The sequence below is a fragment of the Rhinatrema bivittatum genome, chromosome 15, assembly GCF_901001135.1.
Source record: "Rhinatrema bivittatum chromosome 15, aRhiBiv1.1, whole genome shotgun sequence".
In the NCBI taxonomy this organism is placed as follows: Eukaryota; Metazoa; Chordata; class Amphibia; order Gymnophiona; family Rhinatrematidae; genus Rhinatrema; species Rhinatrema bivittatum.
Genome location: NC_042629.1, coordinates 30,442,921 through 30,457,624, shown reverse-complemented (window position 1 = coordinate 30,457,624; position 14,704 = coordinate 30,442,921). Strand labels below are relative to the sequence as shown.

The following is a 14,704-nucleotide window of genomic DNA, read 5'->3' as shown; positions in this document are numbered from 1 at the left end:
ATTTTTCTAAGTAAAAAATATCACAGGTACCAAAATGCAGACATGCGGACCCCTCACCCATCATTGAGTTCACTGCCAAATATATCAACCCTGACAAACCTGCCATAATAATGGGAGACTTCAACATGCACGTGGACGCCTCACCACAATCCCTGAACTGCGTCACATTACTTTCATCACTCAATTACATGGGATTCACACAAATTATTAAAAGTCCAACCCATAAAGTAGGCCACACTCTGGACCTCATTTTCATCAATGAATGCATCTCTCTCTCCTCCATGCCTACATGCTTGCCGGTCCCCTGGACGGATCACCAGATCATTAACACGTCTCTCGAGATCAAAGAGCACCCTCCCCAATCTTTCCCGAAAACCACAATCCATTTTAGGAAACCTTGCTCCACAGACCTCCTCAGCAACCAGCTCTCTAAAGAATTAACACAACTCGATCTCTCTGATGCAAGTGCAGCCACCTCCTCCTGGATCAATATCACAAAAAATATTGCGGACCGAACATGCCCGTCCACCACAAAAGTCCTACAACCCTCATCAGACAACAGGAAACCTTGGTACACCCCAGAACTGAAGTCGCTCAAACAAGAGCTCAGAAATAAAGAACATAGTTGGAGAAAAAACCCATCCACCACAACTCTAGCCACTTACAAAACCCTCCTCATTGCCTACAGGAATGCTATACTTAGAATAAAGAAAGATTATTTCTAAAAAAAAATACACCATTTCATCTTTGATTCAAAAGCACTTTTCTCTTACGTCTCAGCACTCACTAAACCATCCCCTCCCACCATTCCAGACGACCAAGCTCTTAACAAAGCCACTGAATTAGCAGACTTCTTCAAGAATAAAATCGACAACTTGATCAACCCCCTCTTAACATCCAATCCCCTACCCCCTCTCCCTCTCTCTACTCTACCTCAACAAAACACGAGCTATGAATCTTTCGAGACTACATCCACTCTTGAGATAGAAAATATTCTCAAGAAATTGAAACCCTCCTCTCATCCACTGGATACAATCCCGACCAACCTCCTCATTTCCATAAGGAAGACCATCTCAAAACCAATTGCAGATATCATAAACTGCTCTATAACTCAAGGTCTAGTCCCTGACCAACTCAAGCTAGCAATTCTAAAACCCTTACTAAAAAAACCCTAATCTGTCGCCAGTGGACCCAGCTAACTTCCGCCCTATAGCGAACCTACCTCTGATTGCTAAACTTATGGAAAAGATAGTCAATAAGCAACTATCTGATTACCTGGAAGAAAATACCATTCTTGCACCTTCTCAGTTCGGCTTCCGTAAATCTTTAAGCACAGAATCCCTCCTCATATCGCTTACGGACACCATACTAACAAACTTGGATAAAAAACAACCCTACCTCCTGATTCTTTTAGATCTCTCCGCGGCCTTTGATACGGTAAACTATTCAACTCTATTAGAGCGACTGGCAGACATTGGCATCAAAGGTACGGTCCTTAATTGGTTCAAGTCCTTCTTATCTATCAGACATTTCAAGGTAAAGATAAACAACAAAGAATCACATCCGGTCCTTTCCGACAAGGGAGTCCCCCAAGGTTCCTCCCTCTCACCAACCCTCTTCAACATTTACCTTCTTCCGCTCTGCCATCTACTCACCAATTTAAAACTAACCCATTACCTCTACGCGGACGACATACAAATTCTCATCCCGATCACAGAATCCTTTTACAAAACTATGACACACTGGAACAGCTGCCTGCAATTGATCAATCACTTGCTCTCCAGCCTCAACCTTGTTCTTAACAACAACAAGACGGAGATCCTAATCCTCTCACAAGATAACAACAACAGGTTTCTCAACCCAACAGGCACCCTCCTATCAACCATATCAAAATTAAATCAATCTCCTTATGTGAGACATCTAGGAGTCATGCTTGATAACCAGCTAAACTTAAAAAAATTTGTAAACACCACCACTAAGGACTGTTTCTACAAACTGCAAGTCCTTAGAAAGCTAAAACCTCTACTTCATTTCAACGATTTCCGTATGGTGTTACAATCCATCATCCTATCCAAAATAGACTATTGCAATTCTCTCCTGCTTGGGCTCCTGGCCAGCACCATCAAACCCCTCCAGATGGTTCAGAACTCCACTGCCAGAATTCTTACCAACACCAACAAAAGAGAACACATCACCCCCATCCTTAAGAACCTCCACTGACTGCCCATTAAATACAGGATCCTCTTCAAAGTTCTCGCAACTATCCATAAAGCCATGCACAACATCTCCCCACTCCACCTAAGCTCCTAACTCCGTCCTCATACATCAATCAGACCTATCAGAGGAGCTTACAAAGGCCCACTCTATGCCCCCTCAGTAAAATCCTCACTTAGGAAACGTGCCTTATCTACAGCGGGCCCCACACATTGGAACGCGCTCTCTCCAGACATCCGACAAGAACCTTGCCACTCGATCTTCAGAAAGAAACTCAAAACTTGGCTCTTCTGCCAAGCTTTCCCAGGAACATAAGCCCTTTGTTAGCATCCAGCAGCCAGCAGCCAGCCTGCTAGTTCCTCTGCTTATTCTCATTTTTTGAACTAATTCAAGATCGTTTTCTAGGCCAGGTCGTTCTAGACACAATGTTCCCTACCAGCATTTCTTTGCCGTAGATTACCGATTGTTACTTTCACAAGCTGTATTTTTATCTATTTTTTTTATCTATTCTCCATTATTGTTGTACAGATTACTTTATTCTTTAGACAGTTATCTGTTTGTTTGTTGTATTTATGGTCTTAGCCATATCTTAGCTAGAACAGTTTCCCCTATCCAAGTTCATGTACCCCTTGTTCCATGTACCACCTCCGGGTGAATTCTTTCTCTGTTGCAATGTTTCAATGTAAACCGATGTGATTTGTATATCATACAGGAACACCGGTATATAAAAATTAAAAATAAATAAATAAATAACATGTTATCATGATCTTAGGAAAATATCAATACCCTTGTTTTTTTATAAAGAGAAGGCACATGTTCTGGAGGTTGGTCACATCAACCCTCTAAACAAGAAAAATGAAAAATTGGGGAATAACACCCTGCTGTGAAGGGTTGATTCTGATGCTCTCTCTGCTTTGTCTTGCAGTGCTTCGTCCAATCAGAAGGCTCATGGCCACCAATGTCAGCAGCACCAGCTTCACCGTCTCCTGGTCTGCAGATCATCCCCCAACTTCCCACTTCCGGGTTCTGCTGCTCCGAGGAGATCAGATTCTGTCTGAAATTAGCACAGGGAATGTGAGCTTCAGCACATGGGGGCTGGAGCCTGGAGTTTTCTATACTGTCAAAGTCCTGACTCAGGCTTGTGGACAAAACAGAAAGGAGGCCCAGCTGACACTGAGGACCGGTAAAACTAGCAGGGAATGGGTTTAACTCTTTGATGTCTCTATCACTCATATTACTGCTTAGCAGTTCTATAGTTCTATCAGACATGCTCAGCACCATATAGATACACAGAGACAATCTGTGTTTCAGGGAGCTTATATTGTAGTCAGGACATGAAGACTAGTAAACGTGTTTAAAATCAATAAGGATTTAAGATTTAAAAGCAAGCTTGGAGGGGTGGGTTTTTAGGTAGTTCTTGAATATGATCAGAAAAGGAGCATGATGCATCAGCTCAGGGAGCCTGTTCCAGACACACAGCACAGCAAGGTGGAAAGCGCCGAGTCTGGACTTGTCAATGGAAGAGAAGGTCAGATCACAGATAAGGGCAGCTTGCTGGATGAAAGGAGATCAGGAGGAAGGATGTAGGATGTAGGGAGAGATAAGAAAGGAGATATAATGAATAGCTGCAGAGTGAAGGCACTTTTAGGTGAGTAGGAGAAACTTAACTGTATGTGCAAGCAGATGGGGAACCAATGTAGCAACTTGAGAAGAGAGAATAAATGGTGAAGATACCGTATATACTCGTGTATAAGTTGATTTCATGTATAAGTCGAGGGTATTTTTTGGGGCCCCAAAATTAAGCATTATAAGTGGATAAGTCGAGGGTAAAACCTAGGGCTTATGAAATAGTGAAATCATACTAAGAAACAAAACGGTAACTTAAGAAAATCACCTTCATTTATTTTTTAAAAGCAGAATAAATTGTCTCATAAGAAACATTATCATTTAATAACTTAAGAAAATCTTTTATTTAGTTATTAAATGAATAATATAGTCATTCAAATCCTTCCAAGTCCAATTCTTCATCATTGGAATAGCCAAATAAATTGTGGAACTGTTCTTTGTTGATGTCATCAGCATAAACGTTGTTTTCGCTGTCTGTCTGTTGAATCATCATCCGATACTGATTCATCTTTGTCTTCATAGATGGCATCGTCTTCTGGTCCATCCATAGTATTGCTAATGCCACATTTCAGGAATGACTTCTTGACCATTTCTGGTGGAATTGACTCCCAGGCATCATTTACCCATTTCGCTATGAAATCAATGTCTGGTTTCATCAGGTTCCCTCCTTTCGTTAACTTTGCTTGACCAGAATACATCCATTGTTGCCCCATATGCTGAAATTGGTCCTTGAAAGGCTTATTGAGACAGACATCTATCAGCTGGAGCATTGACATCAGACCTCCAGGAATCACTGCTAACGTGGTCGCCATTTGCTTTGCATCGTCCTTCACATCTTCTGTTATATGTGCATGGAACATATCCCACACCAATAGTGACGGTCATTTTCTTAGCCCCGCACCTGGTCGCTATCCCACACATCACAGCCATCATTTCGTTCCCTCCTCATCCATCCAGTCTTTAGGATGAACCCGAAAAGTTACGCCTGCTGGAATTTTTAGTTTCTTCAGCATCGTTTTCCTCTTGAATGTTACCATGGGACGCAGTTTTGTGCCATCTGCCAGGCAAGATAGGACCACCATGAAATGGATCTTTTCATGACCAGATGTTTTTACAAATATGGTCTTCTCACCAAAGCCAGCTACAGTGCAATTATCAAGCATATCAAATATTGGCATTTTATCCATATTACCAATGTTATTCATATTGAAATGATTCTTTATTCTCTGCTGAATAATGAATTTGTGAAATGAACAGATCTTTTCATCAAGCTCTTTAGGTAGTTTCTGTGAAAACCTTGTGCACTGATGAAGGTAGAATCCGTATTGGTTCATGAAGCACGAATCAGACGATGCTGTGAATTCTTTCAGATCTTCAGTCACTGAATATTTTTCTTCTTTTTCTATTTGAAGGGCACAAATCCTAATGCTTGAGCAAGTCATAATGTAGCCATTCTGTCTACATTCCATTACCCAGTCATTCGAATCCTTTTCCATTCCATCGCTTCCCCTCCCGATCCCTTAACTCACCCGCTGCAATCTGGATGACAATGGCACTTGCAGTTGCTCAAAAATGTCCTCCCTCCTCCCCAGTGGGATCCCAGTAGCTCGCTTTGAACCACTTGGTTCTAAGTGCGCCAAGCAGACCCTGGCTTGGGAGAAGGGAGGACATGCCTGGGCAACCTGAAGTCCCTTCATTCTGACAGCAGCAAGCGAGGAATAGGGAGGGGGTGCAGAGGAGAAGCTGTCCAAATGCCTCAATGGGACACTACGGGGGAGGAGGGAGGACGTTTCTGAGCAATTGCAAGTGCCGTCATCGGTCTCATAGCAGCGGGTGAGTTAAGGGATTTGGAGGAGGAGCGTGCAAACGATTCAATCATGCATCTTGAATTACTGGCACTAACATGGATTGACCATAGATAAGATGACCGTGATTTTAAGGATCGATTTTTGGGGTACATTTTTTCAGCTTATACACGAGTATAAGTCATGCAGCTGAATTTTGAATAGACTGTAGAGGTGAGAGATGGTTCAGCAGGAAATCTGTGAGGAGCAGGTTGCATTAGTCTGTGGGAGAAGATAAGAGAGAGCATAAGGGTTTTACTTCCCATCTTTAGTTTTCTGATCTATATCTTGTTCTCTTGTACATTTGTTCTTTCGTCCTAATCCTCGGTTTCATTTTAGCATGATCTGTAAAATATACTGCAGCAGATTTGCCAAGGAGTCTCTAGGACTGCAGAAGCCTCAGAGCTTTTAATAGTGTGGCGATTGTTGGAAGCTGCCAATAAAAATAGGATGGGATTTGAAGGTGGGGATTGAGGTTGAATCTGAAATAGAAATTGAAGTTAATTTCTTTCAATAGGTATCAGTGATGTGGCAGTACTTGAGGGTCAGGAGTCAGAGAATTGGAAACCCAGGAAATCTGTTTGGAGCCCCTTCCCATCCAGGGGTGCTCCCAGACTAACTTTCTTTAAAAACATACATAGCTGTGTTTTCCCCAGGCTAGTTCAAGGCATGACATGATCACGTAGATTTCTGCTTTTTCCAAGAGGTTATAACAAAACGGACCTTCTGTGAGGGGAACAATGCAGGTTAAAATTGGCAAGCAACAACAAGCCTTCAGGTATAGTGGCAGATTTTAATGATATGTCACATATTATAGGAGCAGATCTACAGTTTCATATTTGAGTTCTTTCAGAACTATGGGGCCAATACCATCATGTCCTGGTGATTTGCTGCTGTTTAGACAGTCAATTTGCTCTAATATATCCTCCAGGATAACAGTGATTTCCTTCAGTTCCTCTGACTTATTACTTTCAAATAACTGTTCAGTTGTGGGTATCTCCCCAACCTCCTTTTCAGTAAAAATCAAAACAAAGAATTCCTTTCATTGTTCTGATTTCTCTGAGCACCTCTTTTACTCAAGGTCATCTGGTGATCCAGCTGACTCCTTCGTAGTCTTCTTGCTTTTGATGTACTTGCCTATGTGGCAAGCTTCTTCTCAAAATCTTCTTTCCTCTGACAGCTTGCTGATCCCAGAAGCTTGTTTTATTTTGAGGCAGTTAACAAAATAGGGGCCATATTTAGACACAGTCTGGATAGCAAAGTTAGCCGGATAAACTTATCCACTTAACTTTGGAGGTATATTCATTAGTGCAACTGCAATATTGAATATAACTGGCTATCTTAAAGTTAGCCGGCTAACTATAGCCAGCTAACTTTAGGATATCTCTTTGGCCTGACCAGATTTCCCTGGTTAAGTCATCTGGCTTACTCTGAATATCATAATTAGGTGGATAACTTAGTCGTCTAACTCAGCTCCTCCCAGTTACACCCCTCAGAATGTCCCTAATTTAACCAGCTATGTGCCCAAATATTCATTTAAACTGAAAAAGGGAGAGTCCCACAAAGCAGACTGGAAGACGGTCTGTCGGAGCCAGAAGGCAAACAGAAGCAAAACAGACCAGTCACCTTAGCTTGAAGATATTTATTGGCACATATCTTCAAGCTAAGGCGACTGGTCTGTTTTGCTTCTGTTTGCCGAATATTCATTTAGCCAGCTAACTTCTGAGTTAGCCAGCTAAAAGAAGTTAGATAGCTAAATGCTTTTGAATATGGATCGCATAGTTTTTTCCCATTTTGTGAGAAAGGCCCATAGTATAGCAAACAGTTAGTCTCTGCATCAATACAGTTACAATAAGATTAAAAACATCCAACTGTTGATTTATAGTAATGGACAATGATAAATGTAAGCACTTCAGATCCAGCTCAATACCAGTACAGAAGGTTTAATCTCAGGTTTTGCAATGGACTCAATTTCTACATCACAAACATAATCCCTACCCGGACTGGGCATATAAAATGTGAGAGGGTCTGGCATCTGAATGAGCCAAGTGCCAGACTCTTGGGAAGGGTTCTTGGGCAATGTGGATCAAGCAGATGGTGCAGATAGTCAGTGGACCCACGCGCAGAGGTCAGGAGTGTGTGCAGCAAGCCTGAGCTGGATAGGGACCTCTATGACCACCTCTAATTGCTTTTCCCTCGCTCAAATCACATCATACCAGAAAGATGGAGCTCGCTCCACATATATTCAAACAACAGACTTTTATTTCCTGGTGGTACCAGCAGAATGAAAGATAACACTGATTAGATCAGGGTACATAGGCTTTCTCAGCTAAGCTGAGGCAGTTACAGAAAATTGTAGGAAAAATAAAAAGTACTAAATCACAACAACACCTTTTCCCAGGATAGGAGAAGTTAGTTACCCTACATTTGTCGCAATTCCTTAAATTCCCTTGATTCGCCAACATGCGTAGGAGGTAATTTTCAAAGGAGTTACAGTTACACGTGTAGATATAACTACTATTGCAGCAATTTTCAAAAGCCATTTACTAGAGTAAAGTGCACTTATGTGAGTGAATCCTATGGACACTTCAATGGCTTATATTGTAGCAATGTTCAAAAGCCCACTTACATGGGTAAAGTGAATTTACTCAAGTAAAATCCAGTTTTACATATGCAAATGTTTTTTTAAAATCAGGCCCTTAGGGAATATCACTTCCACTCCTTTACTCCTTTTTCCCTACACAATGATAGAGTCTGATACGCAAAGCTTGGACACCGTAAGTACCAAGTATTTTATTACGTTCTTTCTTTCTTGCTCACTGTTAGATTCTTTATATCTTAGTGCAGACTAATGGACTCTGCTTCCTTTCCAAATCCATGCCTCTGTGGTTCCCATCAAGCAGATAGCCAGGCATATTCCTCAGTGTCCCTGACTCCCACTCTTCTGAGGCTCTTCAACTTGTAGATGACGTCTACATCTGTGGGGCCTCCCAACTCTCCTTCAGTTCTTGAGACTTCTGACCCAGTTCCCTTGATTCCTTGGTTGCTTCCCCTTGAGGAGAAACAATATCAGATAGCAGCACCCTTGCCTGCTTGTGCTCTGATACTTCTTTCTTATTTGCAGCGATTCAGATGCTTGTCGGAAGAGCAAGAATCATAAATGCCAACTATACTCCAGGCCTGAGTAACGTGACCACTAAGGAGTACCAGAATTTTACTCAACTCTTTACAGCTGATGTAAGTGAATGATACAGTTCTTATTTTGTAAGAAAGAAAGAATTGTATACACTCTTTAGGTTAAATCACAATTACAAGTTCATACATGCAATTGGGGTAAAACAATGACTGTTTCATGCTCAGCAGAAGAAATGTCGCCAATTGGCAATCCTGTTCATCAGACAGAAAGGAACCTATAAAGCAGTTTTTGTAGGGGATTAAAACTTGAATAAATCCTTCCTCACATGGAACCAGTTCAAGAAGGAAGACCTTTGTCCAGGTTTTTGTATTTACATTCCAATGCATTATGGTATTTGTAGTCCCTGCTTCTACCATTTGAAATCATAACTGTGAGTCCCAGGATGCATCAATGTGGGGTTGTCAGATATCTCGTATTGGCTTAAACTTTCTGTTCCTGAATTGGGTCATTTGCAGATCAGCTGTAGCAAACACTCAGCTGGGCTTCTTGATCTTAGGGGGACTCTTGGAATGCATGTGTGCTGTGCAGCAGGGGCAGGCCTGGATGTAGGCATAGACAACATGCCTACATGGTCATGTTGACATAGGGCGCCAGATTTTGAAGATGCCAAATACCCGAGGTGAGAAGGATCCGACTTTAGGGCCATGCACCAGTGCCATTTCAAAGAGGTAAAACTGTTGCATGCTGGTCTATCACCTACTTCCTCGCCTTCCAATCTCCAGCGATGAATCCCCCACTCTCTCATTTCTGAGGCATGACTATGGATGTCAAAATCTTAAAACCAGTTATGAGGTGGGGGGGGAGGGGGGGAGAGGGAAGAATTCAGCAACGTCTTCTTTTTTCTGAATAAAGTGGTCCAGTTGTCCCATTGAAAACATGGAAAGTTATCATTGATAAAGTAAAGCAGTTTTTGTAGTGGTATAAAACTTGAATCAATCCTTCCTCTCATGGGCCAACAAATCCCATGTTCTCAGGGCCAAGATGAACTAGTCCTGGTGTTAGCCCGGTCCAGCAAGAGATGAGATGGGGGCAAAACCAGAAAGGATTTAGACAGCCTGCAGGGTTGTGGAACTCAGTGACAGCTCTATGGCGAGGGAAGGGCTGCCAGGGTGGTCCTATGAATGCAAGACGTGCTGGACCTGTCTGTAGGATGCTGTCTGTGGAGTTGAAAAGGAAACCAAGAAGGGGTAGATTGTAACAACAAAGAGGACTCCGATAATTACTATGAGTTTTAATCCAATAATCGAGAGACGCGCCGGGCTCTGCTTTCCAAGGATTTTGTCCCCTCCGAGACACAGGAGGCGGCCCTTGAAGAGGGAGAGGAGCCCTCGAATCTTCCCAGCCCATGAGGGGGGAGATCTCCTGTCACGTTAATGCCTCATGAGAGCTGCCACTTGCTGGATACGGGTTCTGCCTCATGCAAGCTTGGTCAGGAGGGCAGCAATGGGGAGGTGATGCGGCCTGCCCAAACTTGGGAGAAGGTAGTAAGGAAGACCTTCTTCCTCAGAACTAACCTTCTGCTTACTTATTTAATTAAATTTGATCTTCTGTCTTTAAGTGAAACCGAACCCCGAAGCAGTTTACAATCAATTACACACAACACAGCAATCCGGCATACAAGTACGGTGCAACATCATTCAGGCGCTCTCCTCCACCCCCCCCCGCCCCTGCCCCCCCGATAAACGGCTTTCCCTCTCCTTACTCCCCATTGTCAGCTGAAAGTGTTTTCAAACAGCCAGGCCTTTGCTATTTCCCTGGAACTTCAAATAATTTCTTTCCCGGCGGATTTCAGACTGCGGCAGAATTCCACAAGGTTGGAGCAAAACACTGAAAACGATTTTGCTATGCCCCTACCAACCTCACATCTAGGCGACATGGCACTTCTAACGGTGCTCGTTGAGAGGAAAGCAATAGTCTAAATGGTTGGTAGGAACAGAGCAAAGCTGCTAAACCCTTAGAGGGGAATTTTAAGGCCTGCGCTCGTGCGCACATGTGCTTGCCGGCTCGTGCGCACAGACCCGGCAGTTTTATAACGGGTGCGTATGTTATAAAATCAGCTATACACGTGTATACGCGTGCGCACGGCTTTATGCTGATGCTCGCATGTGCGCGCAAATGCTACCTCGATCGCGTAAGTGGGGGGGTGGGGGGGTGGATTTTAGTAGATACGCACGCCGACGCAATTACCTGTTTCTCCAGTCCGTTCCCAGTTCGCCCCAGTAAAGGAGAGGACTTCCTAAACCCTCTAGCTAACATGCCTCCCTTTTACTCTACTGGTCCCGACCCTGAAAACCCCGCTGACTAGCCTAGTTTTTATTTTATTAATTACACGCCATCCATAGCAGAAGTAAAGTTACGCAGTAGGGGAGCCCGGCGTGCGCTCGGGTGCGTAAATACTCAGTCGCAGGCTTCAAGTTACAGACTCGGCCCGCCCATGCCCCGCCCTTTTCTGAACGTTCTGATTTGTGCGCCTACTCGCGCGGTGTTTAAAATCCACGCGGCACGTGCCAGCCTGAGTCACGCGCGTATCTCCCAGCTTTGGCGCAGGCAGCCCTTTTAAAATCCACTGGTTTGGTTTCATAGAATGGAGACGTTTGGAAAAGTACGAGAGAATTTTAAATTGATTTCCTTGTTCGATGGGAAAGCCAGTGCAGTTCTCTCAAAACTGGTGTAACATGATTGTATTTCTTCTATACTATTAACTGTGCAGCTTTATTTTGTAAACTTTGTAACCGATTTAGCTTGCTCACTGGGAGCCCCTGGTACAGTGAATTTAAGTAGTTAATTTGGCCTCTCACTAAACAATGAACAGTTGTTTGTAAGTCATGCCTATATTATATGCTCCTGGTGCATTAAGCTAAGACTTACAAATGTGGCTTTCACTACATGAGAAATCTGCTCTGTCATATTTAATTGGCATGCAAATGGAGACCCACATTTTTAACCACACTCTTTGATTTTCACTCAGTTCCAGCAATCTGAGGAAGGCCCTGCAGTTCCTCCCTCTGCTTACTTATTCTGCTTTTGCTGGATTAAGTTTGAGTTTATGGAGGGTCAACCAAGAAGCCAACTGCCCGTAAATGCAGAATCAAATTTAAGACTGCTGAAATCTGGTCCGAGGAGTCCATAGAGTTCAGTCGAATGTCACTTGCAAAAAACATGGCCCCTGACATCAAAGTCCTGAAATACTGCTGCCATGTATGGGCCAAATATATGGTACACAACAATGGTGACAACACACATCCCTGGGGGACTCTGCATGTCAGTACCCTTGGTGCAGTGTTCACCTGCCCACAAAAGTTATTGAGATCCATATTCAGTAAGCCAGTGAATGGACCATTTTTCCGGTTAAAGTTAGCTGGAAAGCGTGACCCAGATATTCAGCGGGATAAGCATCCTGCTGAGTATATTAGCCAAAATCTATCCGGCTACCTTTAGCCAGATTTTTTTAAAATGTTAAAACCTAACTGGTTATGTTGGAATATAACTGGTTAGCTTTAAAAGTTATCCGGGTGGGTGTACCCGGAGAGCTTGCTATTAACTGGCTATATTCAAAATATGGTCAGTTAAGTGGCTAAAAAACAGCAACAAAGAAAAGAAACTTCCTGCAGGCCTAATCCCCTAGCCTCCCACGCCAGAAAATCCTTTCTAATAAATGAGGCCATAACGCCCAATCCCTCTAATTCTCTGCCCCCATCCTGAGCTGGATCTAAATTATAGGTAGTACGATTCATAAGACTCAAAGTCTTCTCCACTTGCATTGAGGAGATGTGTCCAGACTCTCCAAACTTAACCAGCCCCACCTGCTCCCCTACAGAATCAGCAATCTCCTAAACCTCAACCATTTACAAGTTCCTCCAAGCCCAACTTTACTAAACCTGAGATAGGGTTCGACATTTACATCTACTTCCTCCTCACCCCTTCCAACCCCTTTTGAACACAATCTGCCCTCAATGAGGTTTTATAGTGCTGATCAAAGGAATCTTATATCCCCCTTACCTTGGCTGAAAAATACACAGCCAAGTCATCACTAGACAGCACAATCGATTGGCACTTCTCCAACTGATTGTTACTACTTGTTAATTGCTGTAATTGCTTGTTAATTGTTCAAAATAACTGTTTCGGATGATTCTCAGCTACACTCAGTTCCCTACTAATGCTTGTTTAGACTGAATTTTTATGTAGTCTCAGATTTTCTTCTGACCTATCCTTCCTCCAGTAATCTTCCCATTACCATGACTGTTGTTTGGCCAACTACAGTCCACTAGGAGACCATGATTTCTTTCTCCCAGGAATAATGGAAAAGGTTTTCACAGGGGCAACCTTGACCAAGATGTTTCTCTACCTAATGTTCCAATTAGAAACTAATTGTTCAACTGGCATATAACAAGAATCCATCTCCTGTCTCTCATAAGCTGCAGCCCACTGTACTAATGTGGCAAATGTAGCATATTCAGCCACTTATCCGGCTGAGGCCTGGATTCACCATTCTACCGCAGAATGGTGAATCCAGCGAAAAGGGGGGGGGGGGCCTGCAAAAGCCAGCAGCCTTCGCACCACCGCGGTGTTATCGCTGCCGGCTTTCACACCCAATAGCACCACCGTGAAAGGTGGTGCTATTGCGTGCTACTGGCGATGATAACATTTCTTACCTTATCGCCACCAGTGAAGACATCGCAGAGTCCGCCCCTCGCCGCCCCGACTCCTCCCCTCGCCACCCCGACTCCGCCCCTAGAAAATGGACTTTTCGTGTGCAATAGCGGCTTATCGCATGCGATAAGCCTTAGAAAATGACCCCCTAAATTAGTTATCCGGCTATAACTTAGCTAGATAAAAAAGGATGCTTCAGGGGCAATTCAGGGAGGGGAAAAGATATCCTATCTGAATAATGGGTGTATTCGACTAGGTTAGCTAGATAACTATAGACCTGCTTCTGAGAGCGTCTAAAGTTATTCAGGCTTGTGTGACCAGATAACATGCTGCTTGTGTTACTTGTGCTCCTTATAAAAGTTTTATGGTCCTATAGAGGTCCATATTTAGTAGGCCACTTACTGGACAAGTTATATGGTTAAAGTTAGCCGGATAACTTGTCCTATATATTCAGCAAGATAAACATCTCACAGAATATACCAGCCTAAAGTTATCTGGCTACCTGTAGCTGGAAAATAAAAAAGTCATGGGATAGGTGGCGATGTCCTTTCGTGGATTGCAAACTGGCTAAAAGACAGAAAACAGAGAGTAGGATTAAATGGGCAATTTTCTCAGTGGAAGGGAGTGGACAGTGGAGTGCCTCAGGGATCTGTATTGGGACCCTTACTGTTCAATATATTTATAAATGATCTGGAAAGAAATACGACGAGTGAGATAATCAAATTTGCAGATGACACAAAATTGTTCAGAGTAGTTAAATCACAAGCAGATTGTGATCAATTGCAGGAAGACCTTGTGAGACTGGAAAATTGGGCAACCAAATGGCAGATGAAATTTAATGTGGATAAGTGCAAGGTGATGCATATAGGGAAAAATAACCCAAGCTATAATTACACAATGTTGGGTTCCATATTAGGTGCTACAACCCAAGAAAGAGATCTAGGTGTCATAGTGGATAACACATTGAAATCGTCGGTGCAGTGTGCTGCGGCAGTCAAAAAAGCAAACAGAATGTTGGGAATTATTAGAAAAGGAATGATGAATAAAACGGAAAATGTCAAAATGCCTCTGTATCGCTCCATGGTGAGACCACACCTTGAATACTGTGTACAATTCTGGTCGCCGCATCTCAAAAAAGATATAATTGCGATGGAGAAGGTACAGAGAAGGGCTA

General features: G+C 43.1%; 1 protein-coding gene across 1 annotated transcript in view; it reads left to right on the top strand.

The window, feature by feature from the left end:
- Nucleotides 1–14,704, top strand: part of UMODL1 (uromodulin like 1) — a 94,859-nt gene that overhangs the window by 45,508 nt on the left and 34,647 nt on the right. The window contains exons 7-9 of the mRNA XM_029578027.1: nucleotides 1,187–1,486; nucleotides 3,140–3,397; nucleotides 8,809–8,921. Coding sequence (XP_029433887.1) covers nucleotides 1,187–1,486; nucleotides 3,140–3,397; nucleotides 8,809–8,921 — 671 coding nt within the window. The remainder of the gene's footprint in view (nucleotides 1–1,186; nucleotides 1,487–3,139; nucleotides 3,398–8,808; nucleotides 8,922–14,704) is intronic.